Genomic DNA, 19076 nt, shown 5'->3' with positions numbered 1-19076 from the left:
AAACTTTGTAATTCTGGAATGGAAATTACCGATCAGCTGTATTCTCAGTCTAGCCATTCCCAGTGTTCCTCAGATTCATGAATGTCCTGTTGCACAAGTTATTTTTTACTTGGCATCCCATATACCCAGGAATATTTTATTTTTGAAACCATACAGTTAGAAATGACCATCACAAACCAAGGCTTTTTCTTTTCTGGCATTTAGAAAGACTTGGGTCTTTGTAACTCTTTTAGAAATAGAAGTTGTTTATTTGTTCTTAAGGTCACTGATGAAAGAGAGTCCTTAAATGGACTTCATAGCAAAATAAGGTTTATAAAAGAAAGTCCATTTAGAAAAGGAAACCAGTGTTCATTTTATAATCTGAAATAAACTTTGATCTTATCATTGTTTAAGGAAAAACACTTATTTTTAATTTTCAAAAAGGTGAAAAAGTGATGGGTTATATGAATATGTTCTAAAAATAAATTTGTCGACTATTAGTTAAGTATTATTTAAGCATGTGATAGTTACTTGTATTATTTTTATATACATAGGAATCCGAACATAAATATAAAGCTGATAGAAAGAAATGGCTAGAAGAAAAAATGATGCTTATCACTCAGGCAAAAGAAGCTGAGAATCTCCGAAACAAAGAGATGAAAAAATATGCTGAAGACAGAGAGCGTTGTTTAAAACAACAAAATGAAGTGGTTGGTAACAATTATACTTTATCTTTGATGTATTTCACCAGCTTTCGTTTGTTAAGTTTATCCCTGGGATTCTTACCAGTCTTTACATGGTTGCCTGATGTTCTTGCTCTTTTAAAAGGCAGCCTATTTGTCTATTTATAAGATGACTTTTCTGTCCCAATTTTGAAGTTCACTTATCTTACTTTAACTTTTTTCAATCCATTTAGCAAGTTGGGAAAATGCCTAATTACATCTCAGTTTCTAGATACAGAACTTAAACATCTCTTCCTTTTGATTGCTACAGGGTGATCTCTACCATATTATAAAATTTTGCATTGTGAACTGTAGATTCTATTAACATGGTGTGTATATGTTATCTCATAAGCTGATTTTATCAGGACTTTTAAAAAGTCAATTATGGGTGCCTGGGTGGCTCTGTTGAGCGTCTGACTCTTGGTTTTGGCTCAGGTCATGATCTTGGTCGTGAGATCAAGCCCTGCTTTTGGGCTCTGCACTCAGCATGGAGTCTGCTTGAGATTCTCTCTCCCTCTCCCTCTGCCCCTCCCCCTGCTTGTGCTCCCTCTCTAAAATAAATAAATAAAATCTTAAAAAAAAAAAAGTCAACTAAATAGTTTCTTAAAGATGATAGGTAGAAATAACCTTCAGTTTTATCTTGACTAGCTGTAGCTCTTTTTTTTTTTTTTTTAACATTTTATTTATTTATTTGACAGAGACAGAGAGAGAGATCACAAGTAGGCAGGCAGGCAGAGGGAGAAAGCAGGCTCCCTGCTGAGCAGGGAGCCAGATGTGGGGCTCGATCCCGGGACCCTGGGATCATGACCTGTGCCAAAGGCAGATGCTTAACCGACTGAGCCACCCAGGTGCCCCTGACTAGCTGGAGCTCTTACAGCAATTCTATCTTAGCTTGTTTTTCCCCTCCTGTTTTAATTGACTGCTTAGTCTGACACCTCATGTTGCCAACAGAAAAAAAGAAGTTAAAAGGTATTGTTGGTTTTAGGAAACTGTTGCAAAACACATTGACACTATCTGTAAATGAAAAGCTGATTTTCTCCTTAAAATAGTAGTAACCTGGCAGTATCACATTGTCATTGCTGGTATTTTTGTTTGTTGTTTGTTTATGACAGAATTTTACAGATAATAGCTAAGCTTCCTTGTAAAACCAGGATGTTAATTTTCAGTAAGTTAAGGGTGATTTTCCCACTGATTTTTAAAAACAATTTTACCTTCTTATTTTGAAATCATTTTATTTACAGAAAAGTTGCAAAACTAATTCAGAGTTCCTGTATACTTACCACTAACTTCTCCTGATGTTAGCATCTTAGGTAACATAGTACAATGATTGGAAGCTTAACTGACTGAGGCACCCAGGTGCCCCAAAACCTACTTTAAGTTTTTAATCCTAAAGAGAGCTAGCTTCCTTCTTTCTCCCATCTATTTCTTTGCAGTCATACCTAGGATGTATGTGTCTGCCATATTAAGGTATAAATTGTTAATTTGTAAAATTGTCACATTTAACACAGTAAATCACAGTAAATAAAAAACAAACAATAGTTCAGTGAACTGTTGTAAAGTCAACATCCACTTAAGTACCACCCAGTTCAAGAAATAGAACATTACCAGCCCCCCCGGGGGGCTCCTCTTCTATTTCTTTCCCAGTGGTAATAACTATTCTGTCTTTTAATGTTGTACTTTAGTTTTGGGCAGCTTTGAATTTTATGTAAATGGAATTATGCGGGATGCATTTGTTTTACCTGGTTTCTTTCAGCATTATGTTTGTGAGAATTATTCATGTCACATGTAGCTGGAATTAGTCCATTTTCATTGCTGAATATTGCAGTGTATGAATATACCACGGCCTATTCATTTTAATGTTGAAGATATGTGAATTATTTTCTGCTTTGAGCTATTATGTGTAATTCTCCTATAAACATTTTTATACATTTCTCTCAGTCACATGTGCATGCATTTTTCTTGCATTGTTAGCCAAGAATAGAAATGTTGGATGATAGGGTATGCATGTGTGGAACTCTGATAGAATGTCAGATTGGTTTTCAGAGTAGTTGTACCCATTTATACTCTACTTAGTATTGGAGTTGCTGTATATTCCCAAATACATGGTGGTGTTGGTCATTTTTTATGGTTTTTATGTGCTTTTCCCTGAGTACTAATGAGGTTGAAGATTATAGGGCCCCTTACCTTTTTCCTATTGGACTGTCTGGCTTTTTCTAGTTGATATGTAGGAGCTTCTTACACTTTCTGGATAGGAGCCCTCTGTCATGTGTTGCAAGTACCTTTTTTCAATCTCTAGTTTACTTTTTATTCTCTTAATGCCTTTTTATGAATATGAGTTCTTAAATTTACTTTAGTTCATTTTCCCAATCATCTCCTTTATTAACCCCAAATACATGAAGATGTTCTCTTATACTATTTCCTGTTTGGGTTTTACCTTTCATATTTTGATCCTAGTATTGAGTTTTGTGTTGGAGTGAGTTAGGCATCAAGACTAATTTTTTTTTAATGTGGATTACTGATTCTCCTGGTAGTATTTATTGAAAAAAAAACTTTCTCACTGCTGTGCCACTTTTGTCCAAGGATTAATTTTCGTATGTGGTATGAGATTAGGATTGGGGTTCATTTTTTTTTTTTTTTTCCCATTTGGCTGTTGTTCCAACATTCTTTTTTTTTTTAATTTTTTTATTGTTATGTTAATCACCATACATTACATCATTAGTTTTTGATGTAGTGTTCCATGATTCATTGTTTTTGCATAACACCCAGTGCCCCATGCAGAACATGCCCTCTTTAATACCTATCACCAGGCTAACCCATCCTCCCACTCCCCTCCCCTCTAGAACCCTCAGTTTGTTTTTCAGAGTCCATCGTCTCTCATGGTTCGTGTCCCCCTCCGATTTCCCCCCCTTCATTCTTCCCCTCCTGCTATCTTCTTCTTCTTCTTTTTTTTCTTAACATATATTGCATTATTTGTTTCAGAGGTACAGATCTGAGATTTAACAGTCTTGCACAATTCACAGCGCTCACCATAGCACATACCCTCCCCAGTGTCTATCACCCAGTCACCCCATCCCTCCCACTGCCCACCACTCCAGCAACCCTCAGTTTATTTCCTGAGATTAAGAATTCCTCATATCAGTGAGGTCATATGATACATATCTTTCTCTGATTGACTTACTTCGCTCAGCATAACACCCTCCAGTTCCATCCACATAATTGCAAATGGCAAGATCTCATTCCTTTTGATGGCTGCGTAGTATTCCATTATATATATATATATATATATATATATATATATATATATATATATATACACACACACCACGTCTTCTTTATCCATTCATCTGTCGATGGACATCTTGGCTCTTTCCACAGTTTGGCTATTGTGGACATTGTTGCTATAAACATCGGGGTGCACGTACCCCTTCGGCTCCCTACATTTGTATCTTTGTGGTAAATACCCAGTAGTGCAATTGCTGGATCGTATGGTAGCTCTATTTTCAACTTTTTGAGGCACCTCCATATTGTTTTCCAGAGTGGTTGCACCAGCTTGCATTCCCACCAACAGTGTAGGAGGTTTCCTCTTTCATTGCATCCCCGCCATCTGTCGTTTCCTGACTTGTTAATTTTAGCCATTCTGACTGGTGTGAGGTGGTATCTCACTGAGGTTTTGATTTGGATTTCCCTGATGCCGAGCAATGTTGAGCACTTTTTCATGTGTCTGTTGGCCATTTGGATGTCTTCTTTTGTTCCAACATTCTTTGTTGAAAAGACTGTCCTTTCCTCCATTGAATTACTTTGGTGTTATTGTAGAATGTGAATTGACCATGCACTTGTGGACCTTCTTTTCTGTTCCACTGATCTCTGTTCATACCAGTATCACATTGTCTTGATTGTTATAGTAGGCTTGAAATGAGTGTGTTTGTTCCTACTTTGTTCTTCATTTTCAACATAATTTTGACTATCCTAGATCGTTTGCATTTTCATATAACTTTTATAGTGAACTTTCCCATTTCCACACACGTACACTCTGGCCTGCCTGGATTTTGATTGAGATTGCTTTGACTCTATAGATCTATTTAAGGAAAACTGACGTCTTAACAATATGGAGTCTTTTGATCATTGAGCACAAATTATCTCTCCATTTACTGATGTGTTTTAATTTTCTTTCAGCAGTGTTTTGTGGCTTCACATGTTTAGGTCTTATGCATATTTTATTTAATTCACCACTATTTCATGGTTTTTGAACTCACTGAAAATGGTATTTCAAATTTTCAATTCTCTGTTGTTTGTTGCTATTAGTTTTGTCATTTGTTTGACTGTAATTTTACCCTCTCATTTCCAAAATATTGGGGGAAATGCTAGTATTAGTTTAAAAACCATAATTGCTTCTTTTTTTTCCTTCTCATAATTGCTTATTGAAAGAAGTGACCAATAAGCTGATTTTTGGAGTGAGGTGGGATAGGGATAAATACAGCATGTGGACAGTAAACATATAAAGGCATTGTGTATTTTGTTTTACAAGTAAATACTTTAGCCTAAACTATGTAATTTGTTACATGTCTTATTCATAGTGTGTTATTTCTAGTAAAAATTTCAAAAAATTCTGCAAGAAAACGTTTCATAACGTTTTCTTTATTTTCTGGTTAGGAAATACTTACAGCACAACTGGCAGAGAAAGATGAGAACCTTCAGAAGTGGCGAGAAGAACGGGATCAACTGGTTGCAGCTTTAGAAATACAGCTGAAGGAACTGATCTCCAGTAATATACAGAAAGATAATGAAATTGAACAATTAAAAAAGATCACATTGGAGCCTCCTGAAACAGTGAGTAGAATCTTGTTCTTTCAATGCCTTTTTTTTATTGAACACAGGAATTTTTCAAAATTATTTAATTGATTAACGCTTAGAGGATAAAAAGATTAAGTTTCAATAGATCACAGGGGAATCAGAGTTTGAAAAATTATTTGGGTAGTTATTGTGTATTTCAGATTTTCAGAGTTTTATCATTATGATTGATTTGCCAGTGACCAACTGAGAAATAGTACTTTCTCAAATATTTTGGTCATATCTTTTAGGTAGAGTAATTAGAAAAACAATTTGTGATTTAGTCCCTCATCTACCTTTCAAATGTGGAAATGTGATTCCACCTGAACTCTTGGTAATATTTAAATACTTGGGCCCACCCTAAGTTTACTCTATAAAGGTATGAATTGTTTTGAAAATGAACTGTTTTGAAAATGATTCGGAGTCATTCAGGAGTTACTTTTGTAATATTACATTGGGGTTGGGAACCCTGCATGGAGAGAGGATTGCATTTCACAGATAGCTACTTCCTGGTATAATTGATTCAGGGTACATCTGAAGCTAGTCTTTCCAGAATAAATGATCTATGCTCAGAAATCTGCTGCCTCCAGACAATAGGAAAATAAATGTATGTGCCTATCTGTCACAACAGAAGACTTCATGATTCTGAAAGAGGAAGACTGCTAAAAAAAAGAGGTAGTAGCATGTGGTATAAATAGCACAGACTAGAAACTTAGAAAAACTAGGTGTTTGTTGCTGTCACTGTGGTTTTGGGTTCTTTGGGAAAATTACTTATTATATCTGCACTTCTCTAAAACAGAGATAGTAATGTCTTCCTAATAGAGTTGTGAAAATTAATTGAGAACATTTGTAAAACAATTAGCACAGTTTTTACCACAGTGGAAGTCAATACATGCTAGTTGCTTTCCACATTGTGGAGTCAGTGGAACCTTTTTTATTTGGGTGGGTGACTTAAGAGATATATTTGACTTCTGCTTTTGATGGCAGTCGTGAGAAGGCCCATGGTGGAATTTATCAAGTTTAAAAATATAACCTGACACTTCTTTATAGATCCCTTAAATAGGGTATAGGAAGAGAACATACCCTATGACTGAGAAAAAGGGATGAGGTGTGCAGCAAGAAAAGGTTTAGTTATCAGTATGGTCTTTTCTACTCTGATACTGGAGTTGCATTCTCAAGACTCCTCTAGTTTTTCAGAATGGTGTTATCAAAGCGGCTCTTGGGGTTCCAACACTTCCAGCTTAGTACAGACCTTGGCCATGTGATTTTACCTCTCTAGGTTTCGGTTTCCTCATCTAGAAAGTAGGAATAATGATTCTTGCCAAATCTAGCTGAGAGAGTTGCAATGAAAGTAAAATGAGAGAATACACGTAAAGCCTTGAAAATTGAAAGTAATCTTTTAGATTTCTCTTTTGATCAGGCCCAGAGGCTGGCAAGTTGCCCAGCCTTTCCTAAGTTTCTGAGGATGAAAGAGAAGAGGAAGTCTTTCATTACTTCCATGATATAATCCACCCAAATCTTGATTTTCTATTCTTTAGGTGAAGTATTTTAATATATTTTTGGCTACAATGGCTTGTTTTAATATTTCTTAGGAAGAACAAAATGTGGATATCAAGCCTACACATATGAGTTCAGTGGATCCTGGCAGAGTTGAAACGGAACCTCAATCAACAAGTTTTGAAACTTCTAGAAATGAAGTAGAGGTGGGCATTTGGTAACACAGTCCACTTCTTTACCCTCTTTACCAGTGACCGTTAATTAATAAATAACACTTGCAAGTTTAATTTAATCAATTTTTTTTAAGTACCTTGCTGTGCAGTTAGCTGTATGTGCTCTTGGCTGTGGGAAGGAAAACCTAAAGGCTTTTGAGAAGTGAAATTCTTTTGGAAGATGAGATCCCCAAACAATATTAATCTCCTCTCGAAATTATACTTACTGCAAACAACAGATCTGTTAATATAAACAAACTTGGTGGTCAGAAATAGGGAATCCTACAAAAGATAAAATATGGGTGAATATTAGCCTGCATAAGAGGTCCTTTTAATAAGCATTCTATTCAGTAGTGTGTGTGTTTTTTTTAATTGTACCCATTTAATAACTTTGTCACCAAATTACCATATACCATATACCTACCTATACAGTAATTCACAGTGAGTTTTCTTAATCTGTAGTGGGCTTCGGGTTCTTTGGATAATAGAGTCATATGAAATAGGTAAAAATCCTATGTCACTTAAAGTTTTGAAGACAAAATTCCTTTTTTGCATTTATTTTTTAAACATGTTTATTGGGAGTTTTTAGTGTTGGTTGGGAACATTGCCAAACACTGAGAGCACAAACATAAGGCATGATTGCCATCCTCAAGGAGTAAGGAATCTAGTAAGACAGATACCTAAATGACTACTTGTTTGACTTTATCTTACGGGCTAAGAGTCATGAAGAGAGTGCTAAGAAGGAACATTGCCTGCAGGGAGGATATGATGCCTGAGTGGTTGTGGATGTAGATTGGAGAAGGTAACATCATATTGGGTCTTGAAGGTGAATAGACTTTTACCAAGCCGTGAACGGGAAGAGAAAGGCATTTTAATCTGGGGAAATAGCACGAGCCATTTCTTTTCTCTTTCCCTTTCTTTGACAGTTTTTGGTGGAATTTCAGATAATTAGCATTGGCCTTAGAGACTAAGACAGATCATATCCTTTGAAGAAAAGTTTGGAGTTGATTGATAAACAAGATTAATCTTGATTGCAAAGGCAGTTATATATGGAACATTTCTTTATAAATTTATATGTAAATTTATGTATGTTTATATAAATACATATATGTATATATAAATTTATGTCCTAAAACCTCCTGATTCCAATTCTTATTAAGAATTCCAGCAGTTACTGTATATTCTGTAGTTTTGGGGAATGGTTTTGTTATGCTATTTTGTATATTTTTCTTGCCTTCATGAAATCAGTATGCTCTTTTGGGCTTAAAGTCTAAAATGATTCATTCATGTAGCTGATAGTTGATTCTGGGAACTCAGCTGGACCTATATGTCGCCTCTCCCTGTGGCTTGGGCTTCTCCCAGCACAGTGGCTGCATTCTGAAATGAGGCATTTTGAGGGGGGAGTGTCCTGAAAGTAACTTTTCAAAGAGGACAGGGTGGAAGTTACAGCCTTCTTATGATCGAGCCTCAGAACGATGATGTTATTTCCACCACATCCTGTTGGCCTTGGAAGTCATTAAGGACAGCCCAGATTAAAGGAAGGGGAATGAGCTCCATTTCTCAATTTTAAGCCAACTTTAATCTACCTTTACTAGGGTGCTTATTAAAAATCCTAGACTCTTTCCTAGGAGATTTCTGATTTAGTAGGTTTGTGGTAGGGTCCAAGAATCTTTTAAACAAATTGTCTGAATTATTCTTATGATCATACAAGTTTGGGAAATACTGATCTCTGTTTCCTTGGATTTTAACATGTCATGTAAAAACCTGGAGAGGGTAGATGGTAACTCCATCTTTCTGTCCTTGCTGTGGTTAATTTGACCCAGCACACTTTTAATCTTTTCCAATTCATTGTCTCTGATAGGTATTTGAAAGATTTAATGCTTTGCAATTCATAAATTCATATTCTGCAAATAAGATTCGTTTTTCTTTTTAATTCTGTTGTAGGATGGCTCTGTAGTCCTTGACTCTTGTGAAGTGTCAACAGAAAATAATCAAACCACTCGATTTCCAAAACCTGAGTTAGAGATTCAATTTACACCTTTACGGCCAAATAAAATGGCAGTGAAACACCCTGGTTGCACTTTACCTGTGACGGTTAAGATTTCCAAGGCCCGGAAGAGGAAGAGTAATGAAATGGAGGAGGTAAGTACTTAACTATAATGAGTGAATTTAACAAGCAAACCTTAAGCTTAGTTATTATACATAATTAAACTTTTATACTGCCCTCTTGTTCATAAGCACTGCTATTGGAGACCAAAATCATAATTTGTGCCCTATTTTATACTCCTTAAGAATATTATTGTAGTCTAATAGTCCTTAAACAAAAAGCTTAGGGTTATTAAAACTTAGCCCTTGTTTCATTGAAGCTGTGATAGGTCAAGCTATGGTGGATTTCACTGGCAAGCTAGTTCAGTATACCAGTCCTGTTCAAACTTAGTGACTTTCCCTCCAGTGAAGAGGAAAGGGTTGATAAAGAAATTAGAGAAACCAAATGGCTAACTTGCTTGAGTATAATCTTTGTTATTTAACTAAAATCTTAGCTCTCGGGGCGCCTGGGTGGCTCAGTCGTTAAGTGTCTGCCTTCGGCTCAGGTCGTGATCCCAGGGTCCTGGGATCGAGCCCCGCATCAGGCTCCCTGCTCCGCGGGAAGCCTGCTTCTCCCTCTCCCACTCCCCTGCTTGTGTTCCCTCTCTCTCGCTGTCTCTCGTCAAAAAAATAAATAAATAAAAATCTTAGCTCTCTATGGTTATAGTAGGTTTTGGAAGAGAGACTTTTTCTGTCAGCTGGTATATTAAAATTTGGGCCTCTATTTAGTGGTAGGATACAAACTCTTTACTACTTCCTACTGTAGCTTTCTGATTGTAGAGTTACCAAACCTTCTGCCATATCCTAGCCAAGCAGGTTATAAACTTTCTCATTCTGTTTTCTCCTTTTGGAAATAAAGGATTAGAGATAATAGGTTTAATTAAAATGCTTAGCTTTTTTTCCACATGTGGTGGATACATAATAAATGCTAATATTTATTTTAAAAAGTAACTTGTTTTAAATTTAAAACTAATTATAAACTCTCTAGCACAATAACTTTTTCTTCAATTTTTTTTTTTTTTTTACCTCTTTAAAGAGTAGTATATTTTCAAGCTGGTGGAAGAGCAGAAATAGTATTAACCATACTCCTGAGGCTCTCTGTCAGGTAATAAATTTGCTGAATGAGTATTATTTAGCATCTTTCCTGCTACACCTAGAATACCTTTAGTGATTGTTTTGTAGAGCCTTAATTTTTATTCAATATTTATTTAATTTATATTTAATAAATTTTAGATAACACTAACATAGTATTTTAATTTCATTATGATCTATGTTGACTTTTCCATGATTCATTTTTTTCAAGGGAAAAGGAAAAATTGTTTGTGTACTCAGAGGGTTAAAAAGCAATTATTTTATTCATTTTACTGTTGGTATATACTCCCCATGTGTTTTTCAGAATAGATTTACAGACTGGAATAGATAAATCATGTAGAAACTTAAGGTTTTTTTCTGATTTTACTAGCTCTTCACTGCTCTAATAAACTGAGTGTTGTAAGGTCCTCATGAAAACCACTTCTATAGTGCTATATATTCTAATCCAGTGAAGACTCCAGAGAACTCTTCATTGCACACTGCAAGTGTGATGGAGTTACTACTCTTCATTTGTTTTCCATTGATTGCCATCTGTCTTTCCCCTTTGAGGAAGTCTACTTCTTTTTACCCTTATGACTTCTGCTTTGTAACTTGAATTCTGAGGTTCAGGCATGATCTTTTCTTTGTTTTTTTTCTTGCCTTTTTTTTTCCTTTTATACTTATAATCTTTGGTATAACTAGGATTTCTATGAGTTTGATTCAGTTAATGTACTACGAGAGACTTTGTCCTAAGAGAAGTTATGTGGGAGAAAGAAAAGTAATATGTCATGCCTATTTAGTAGGGAAGATAGATTATATTTCTTGATTTTAGCATTTTGCCTGTGCTTATACTGAAGATTTTTACTTGTTCTTGTTCTGCTTTGTTTTTGATGCTGCCAAATTTCACTTAGAGTTCTTAAACATAGATACTCTGCATGTTTTAGGAGTTGGGGAAAGAGTAGATGTATTGCTATATTTTAGAAATGGGGTTCAAATAAAAGATGTTATCCCTTCTACTATTTCCTGTTTAGCTTATGTAATTTCATTATTTATGATGTGTGTGAAAAATTCATACCTTCAGTCATGTTGCAATATATGTGTGTATTAAATCCTCACATTGTACATCTTAAACTTACCTGTGTTTTATGTCAATAGTACCTCAATAAAGTTGGGAGAAAAAGTCATACCTTCAGTCAGGGTTTCTCAACTTCAGCATGACTGACATTTGGGTTTATATACCTCTGTTTTGGAAGGCTCTCCTATGCATTTAGAAGGGTGTTTAGGAGCCTCTACCACTAGTTGCCAGTAAACACCTTCCTCCCCCAGCAATGACAACCCAAAATATCTCCAGACATTGTCAGTATATCCTGGGGTCAAAATCAACCCTAGTTAAAAGCCATCTTTTTTTTTTTTTTTTTGAGCCTAGAGAAAGAAAATATTGTTAAGAAATTAACCAGTGCTGAAATTCATTAATTTTAGGACTTGGTGAAATGTGAAAATAAGAAGAATGCTACACCCAAACCTAATTTGAAGTCTCCTGTTTCTGAGCATAGAAATTCTTCTGTCAAAAAGGAACAAAAGGTTTGTCTTTTAATGTGTTCAGAATTGACCATTTTCTTAAGTTACATTTATAAATTAGAATATAAAAATAAAGATGTCAAAGTTGATCAGTAATTACGCAGAAATCCAGTTTTGTCCGGTTATAACTCATTTATCTTCCATTTCTTATTCATCTAATTCAGCTTAGAATATAATCTTTAGCACTGGGCCAGCAGCAGGCCCCTCAATACTTCTGAGTCAGTCTGTCACACCCATTTTGCCATTCTTTGGTTCTTTCATCCTCTCCTCATATACTTAATCCCAAGTTCCCTGCCTGCAAATTTGTGACCTGTGTCTGGCCTCTTTAATTCAGCTGTGGTTACAACTATTTCCTTCTAACTTTTTCATCGACAGTAACAAAAAATGTTTGTTTTTTAGGTTTCCACACGTCCATCATCTAAGAAAACATACTCTTTACGGAGTCAGGCATCCACAGTTAGTACAAATGTGGCCACTAAGAAAAAAGAAGGAACATTACAGAAATTTGGAGACTTCTTACAACATTCTCCAACAATTCTTCAATCAAAAGGTTTGCAGAAAACTAAATGACCTTTTATGTTAGGTGTTTTCTAATATCTGATTAGTGTGTAAACTCAACAACCATGATTATCATAGTTCTAATAGACATTGTCCTATGTCGGGTACCGTGGGAGGGTGCATGAGAGGATGCCATGCTTAGATTTTCACCAGAGTGGAGGCAAAAGAACCATATGTAAGTACAGTTGACCCTTGAACAACATGCGTTTGAACTGCACAGGTCCACGTTTTTGTGGATGTTTTTTGTTTTCTTTTGTTTTTAGAGGTGGGGGCAGAGGGAGAGGGAGAATCCCAAGCAGGCTCCATGTCCAGTGTGGAGCCCAACAGGGGGCTTAATCTCACAACCCTGAGATCATGACCTGAGCCAAAATCAAGATTCAGAGGCCTGACTGACTGAGCTACCCAGGCGCCCCATGGATGTTTTTTGATAAGTAGTCACTGTAAATGTATTTTTTCTCACTTATGATTTTCTTAATAACATTTTGTTTTCTCTAGTTTATTATTAGAATTCAATATATAATACATACAAAATGTGTGTTAATCAGTAAGAGTTGTTATCAACAGTAGATATTAGTAGTTAAGTTTTTGGAGGGTCAAAAGTTGTACTCAGATTTTTGACATTATGGGGATGTCAGCACCCCAAAGCTCTGTGTTGTTCAAGGATCAAATTAATTCATCCAGAGCAGCCTGCTTAATGTAGTTACAGGGTTCCAGGCAAAGTGCTATGATAGTATTGGAGGGAAGAGAGCTATTTTGATTCAGACGCTAAGGGAAAATTTTATTTTTTTGAAGAGATGGGATTAACTTGGGTATTGAAATGTTGGCAGGATTACACCCTCTAGAGGTAATCATTATATTATGGTATATATTCTTATAGTATTTTTTTTCTATGCATTGACAAACATTACCCATTCATGTATATCAAAAATATGTATTTCTATAAATATCTATTGGGTTTAGTTGCTTCATGCTTTTTTCTTTATAATGTAACATTAACCATATTAATTATCTGTATATAAAAACATACTAAGATATATACTTTCTCTGTACACATGCCTAAACACAAACATATATTTATATGTACACACACACACACACGCACTCACACACTCCTACTGGAGGGAACTGTTTTAACACAGGCAGAGTACCAGCAGAATGTAGGGCATATGCAGGGACTTTGGGGTAATAGTATACATCTGGCATGGATAGTGTGGAGAGAGCATTGGGGGTAAGGGGCAGGTGGTGGAGTGGATTTTCAGGAGATTGCCTCAGTGGTGGCCGTGGGATAAATTAGAGACTAGAGGTGAGGAGAATGGGGAAGGAAAGGAACTAAAGCAGGGGACAGTTGAAGTGTAAAAACACTTTCTATAAAAACTTACCACAGAGGTCCCCAAACTTTCTTGGTTCACAGTGCCCTTAATGTCTCAGTGATTTTTTTTTCATTGTTCCCCTACACCCAAAGAAACACCTAATATTTTATCCATTAGTGCTAAGGGCGAACAACCACTGAAAATACAGCTTCTGAAAATCAGGGTTGCAAAGATACGTCATCATCAAAAGGAATGTAATGTGTTATCATTTGAAACTATGAACTACCTTAAGCTATTGTGTGTCGCTGTTTTCTTTGAATATTTAAAATATTTTGAGGTGCTCTTGTGAGTTTGCTGTAGTATATCTTAGTGTACAGCTTGGGAACTTCAGTCTTATCAGACCCCATTTGTATATATTTTTCAAAAAAATATGTACTTTTTTAAAAGGTATAATTAGTATAAGCATAGAAGATATCTGGAGGGACACAGCAAACTGTTAAATGTCTAAATGTAGAGAGGCAGGACTTGTTATTTTAGATTCTTAAGTATTTTATTTAAATTATATTGATTAGCTCTTACATAGCAAAAGAAAATCGGTTTTCAAGGAAAGGGAAGTACCCATCTGGTAACTGACTCCCTTACTTGGTTGACTTAGCTCTTTAACAGCCTCCCTACCTGTATACCTGGTGTGGGTTTTTTGTTTTTTGTTTTTTTTTAAGTTTATTTATTTAATCTCTACACCCACCATGGGACTTGAACTCACAACCCTGAGATCAAGAGTCACATGCTCTTCTGACTGGGCCAGCCAGGCAGCCCTAGTGTGGATTTTTAAAAATTTATTTCTAGGAGTATAAGATACCCGTATTTTGGATTGTAACTACATTGTATCTGTTGTTGATCACTTGGAAATGTAGCGGAAAAAAATAGAGATTAATTTTTAAAATTCTCCTGTTCTTGATAACCACTGTTATTTCATTCCTTCATTCACTGGTTTCCCAACTTTTCCCTCTTGTCTATCTCCTGTCCGTCCAGTGCATGGCTGCCAGTGATCTTTTCAAAGTGCAAATTGAATTATTTAAACTATAATTTTTGTTTTCTTATCTTTTGCACTACAGTATAAGCTTCACGAGTGCACTGTCTGTGTGGTTCCCATCCTCAGCTCTTAGTACAGTGGCTGGCACATTGTAGTGAGGGGTTTGGTGGCTCCCGGCCAAAATCCTATGTGTGACTTTTTTTTCTTTTTCGGCCGACTGTAGGCAGTTACAAAGGCTTTACCTGTTAGGCCTCATGGGGAAAAGCTGCCCTCCCCACACCAAAGGAGAGCAGTCTCTGAAGAGAGTTACAGTCAAGGACTCAGGACCCTGGCCAGCTATGCCCTGATCCATATCTGTAGTCCTAGCCAAAGTCCCTCATTCAGAGCCTCTTTACTGGGGGGCCTTTAGCAGAGAAATTCCTCTGGCACCTCTGCCTAGGACCTTCTTATGAAGGAAAGGGGAGGGAACCTTGAAGACACTTTCTCCTCTGACTTGACTTTTCCACTCTTAGCCCTTCCTTCTGGCCTTCATCTCTAAGGTCCATAAAACTGCAAGTGCAAGAGCTTTTTGTTCAGTGCTTCCTTGGCAGGGGGCGAACCCCACTTCTGTGCTGATCTTCCTGACCTAGACCACACATGGGGAAAGATGGAAGGTGGGGGTGGGAGTTGGCACTTTCTCAGGTTTTGCCTCTTGCTTATTCTATTGCAGTAAGTTAAAGGCTTAAGTGTTGCTTTCATTTTGGCTTATTGACTTAGCTGGCTCCTCTGACATTGGGCAGCTCAGCTCTTTCAAGCCCAGCTTAACCCTTGACAAGTAGACTTTCAATTTAGCATATTTCCTTCAATGTTTTTTCTATTTAAAAAAATATATATAGTTGATATTATATGTATAAGGATTTTCTACCAGGAGGTTTCCCAGGTGGAAATATGTTTTCTATTAAAATCAGTATGTACCTTTTGAAAGACAAACAAATGTATAAAGTAAGAATTTAAAAATTTTATTCCACTTCCCAGAAGCTGTCAACTATTAACAATTTGATTTACTGTGTGTGTGTGTGTGTGTGTGTGTGTGTGTGTGTGTGTTAACGATAAGCAAAGGGCTCACAATTCTAAACTACTTTCACTTAATAATTATTGTGGATATCTTTACTTATCAGTGCTGCTGCATGGTCCAGGCTTTTTTGCATAACAGCATAAGCCTTTTCAAGTCATTAAAAACACCTGAGTTTTATCGGTTGTACTATAATTTACCAAACCTTTTTTGACATTAGCCAAATGATGTTTTATTTATTTGCTTTTTTGTTTTTGCTTTTCATCATGATTCATGTGTTTATGAGACATTTAATTTTTTCTTTGTGAATTGACTATTCATGTCCTTTCACCATTTATAAGTTGCAGTGCTTTTTCTCTTTAATTTGGTATGTTTTTCTTTATTAAGGATTTCAAACCTTTCCAGTTAAGAAGTTATTTATTTCAGGATTTAAATAATATATATTTTTTCACAGCAAAGAAGATAATTGAAACAATGAGCTCTTCAAAGCTCTCAAATGTAGAAGTAAGTAAAGGAAATGTATCTCGACCAAAACGGGCCAAACGGAAATTGTACACAAATGAAATTTCATCTCCTATTGATATATCTGGGCAAGTGGTAAGCTACTCTTTTTGGCTTTCTTAAAAGTAAAACTGTTCATGTTATTTTAATTTGGGAGTATTCATAACAATCTGAATTTTATAATGGTTTGAATTTTTATTCTTTAGATCAGATCTTTTGGAATATGCTTTAAATGTTATACTTTTGCTATTTGATGTGTTAAATCTGTAATAATTGTAAGTGCTGCATTAATGTATACAAGTGTCACATATTTACATTTGTAAATTAATCAGAGACATTTTAATTCCATCCGTAGAATTATCACTGTTTAGTAATTTATTTGCTTCTAACACCCGATTTTTCTTACTAACTTTATTACAAGAGTTGTACATATCTGGCCTAAGTGGGCCCGGTAAAAATGCAGAATTGACATTCAGTCATTTCCTCCCACCTTTCCTCTAAGCCTTCCAGGTTCTTTTAAGAAAAGACCGTAGTTTGTCATCCTGACTCGATGACTCATTCTCTTCACTCAGAACAGTCTGTGCTATTGCAGGGAAAGTTCTAATTTTCCATCATGCTTGCATTTGCCTAGTGGATGAAAGGGATGGTAGAAAAGTAATTTAAGGAGAAGCCTTCAACAGGAAGTGGCTCAGAGAAATCAGGGGAGAGACCTTCTGCAACAGTAGCTATCAGATACAAGACACTGAAAGGCAGGTGGTGAAGAATTAAGGTCAATTAGGACATGCTGTTGGAAATACTATTCTCTTGGTCACTTTTCACTATCTGTCTGATTAGTACATAATTTCTTCCCTTGGCTGAAGTTCTTCCTTTTCTTAGTTGCAATATAATGCTCTTTCTACTTTTCTAAGTTATATACAGTAGTCCCTTATCCTTGGTTTTGCTTTCCATGGTTTCAATGTCCTGTGGTCATCGTGGTCTGGAAGCAGATGATTCTCCTTCTGATATATTGTCAGAAGGTCAGTAGTAGCCTAACACTGTGTCACGGTGCCTGCACGTCATTCACCTCACTTCATCTCAACACATAGGCATTTTATCATTTCTCATCATCACACGAAGAAGATGGGAGAGTACAGTATGATAAGATATTTAGACAGAAGAGACATACAACATTCACATAACCTACTACAGTATATTGTTATAATTGTTTTATTAGTGATTGTTAATATAATAATGTGTCAAACTTCATAAATTATACTGTATCATAGATATGTATATATAGGAAAAAAACAGTAAACATAGGATTTGGTACTATCCTTGGTTTCAGGCATCCACTGGGCATCTTGGAACATAAGCCCCACAGATAAGGGGGGATTATTGTACTTGTTGCTGCAAAAGATCTTTTCTTAAAAATTATTTGAGGCACTTGCCTCCAAATATTTCAGTAATTACTTCAAGCTATATATGTCCTGAATTCAATATAGGGTGTAAATTATTTTAATCCTATGTTAGGTAGTGTTGAAAGAATCTTTACAAAATCTATTACTTTAGACAATGCTTTTTATTATTTTTTTATTTTTTATTTATTTTTTAAGATTTTATTTATTTGACAGAGAGAGACACAGTGAGAGAGGGAACACAAGCAGGGGGAGTGGCAGAGGGAGAAGCAGGCTCTCCGCCAAGCAGGGAGCCCGATGTAGGGCTCGTTCCCAGGACCCTGGGATCATGACCTGAGCCAAAGGCAGACGCTTAGTGACTGAGCCACCCAGGCACCCCTAGACAATGCTTTTTAATAGATTAGTATACTTCGAGTCTAAAAGGACAAAAATATAATGTACCTATTATTCCAATTATTAAGTACCTGAATATATCTTACTAAATTATAAATAAGGCTTTATTTATAAAATGTTATGAAATTGTTAATTTCAGATTTTGATGGACCATAAAGTAAAGGAGAGTGATCATCAGATTCTCAAACGACGACTTCGAACTAAAACAGCTAAATAAATCACTTACGGAGAATGTTTTAATATAAGTTTTATGTTCATAATCATTGTAACTTGCATCCTGACTTTTCAAAGATAATCGTATATATTATGATGCATTAAATCCTGTGTATACATTGCTATTTTATACATAGTATAATTTTAATTCAATAAAGACAATAAGTCAACAGCCCCATTTGTTTACTTTTCTAAGACTTTTTTATAGTAGCTTTTTTTTTTCTTTCTGTTTTTTTGAGTATAGTTGACACACAAGGTTACATTAGTTTCAGGTATACAACTTAGTGATTTGACAAGTTTATACATTATGCTATATAATGGTTTTTCAAACTGTATTCATTTTCCTTTTATCCTAGGCATAGGATCAGTGAGGATCCTAGGAAAGATGCTGTTATTTCTGTTTTATTTTTTTACACATATCATAGGTCAGATATTTGGTTTACTTACATTTAACAGTGTCTTATGGATTGTTTTTTATTCATTTGTTAGGAAATACAACTGATTTTACATGGCTGTTTGGATTATAGCTAAGATCCAGGAGTAAGTGTGTACAGGTCTTCTAGTTGCCAGAATTTGTAGGCACATAATTTAGAAAAGATCTCAAGTATTTAATTAGAATGTCTTTTATTTGTTAGTGAGCAAATAGAGTTGG

General features: G+C 35.7%; 1 protein-coding gene across 6 annotated transcripts in view; it reads left to right on the top strand.

Moving 5' to 3' along the window:
• Positions 1–18599, top strand: part of KIF20B (kinesin family member 20B) — an 81395-nt gene extending 62796 nt beyond the window's left edge. For 2 of the 6 annotated variants that reach the window (XM_078077394.1, XM_078077389.1), the window contains exons 25-34: positions 534–689; positions 5352–5528; positions 7121–7231; positions 9182–9379; positions 10359–10427; positions 11873–11974; positions 12371–12521; positions 16378–16520; positions 17411–17440; positions 18351–18599. In XM_078077394.1, coding sequence (XP_077933520.1) covers positions 534–689; positions 5352–5528; positions 7121–7231; positions 9182–9379; positions 10359–10427; positions 11873–11974; positions 12371–12521; positions 16378–16520; positions 17411–17440; positions 18351–18428 — 1215 coding nt within the window. In that variant the 3' untranslated portion in view covers positions 18429–18599. The remainder of the gene's footprint in view (positions 1–533; positions 690–5351; positions 5529–7120; positions 7232–9181; positions 9380–10358; positions 10428–11872; positions 11975–12370; positions 12522–16377; positions 16521–17410; positions 17441–18350) is intronic. The other 4 variants (XM_078077395.1, XM_078077393.1, XM_078077391.1 and 1 more) reach the window with 3 other exon arrangements.
• Positions 18600–19076: the final 477 nt, after the last annotated feature.

The sequence above is a fragment of the Halichoerus grypus genome, chromosome 7 (assembly GCF_964656455.1).
Source record: "Halichoerus grypus chromosome 7, mHalGry1.hap1.1, whole genome shotgun sequence".
Classification (NCBI taxonomy): Eukaryota; Metazoa; Chordata; class Mammalia; order Carnivora; family Phocidae; genus Halichoerus; species Halichoerus grypus.
The sequence above is the reverse complement of the archived record's forward strand: the minus strand, read 5'-3'. Positions and strand labels throughout refer to the sequence as shown.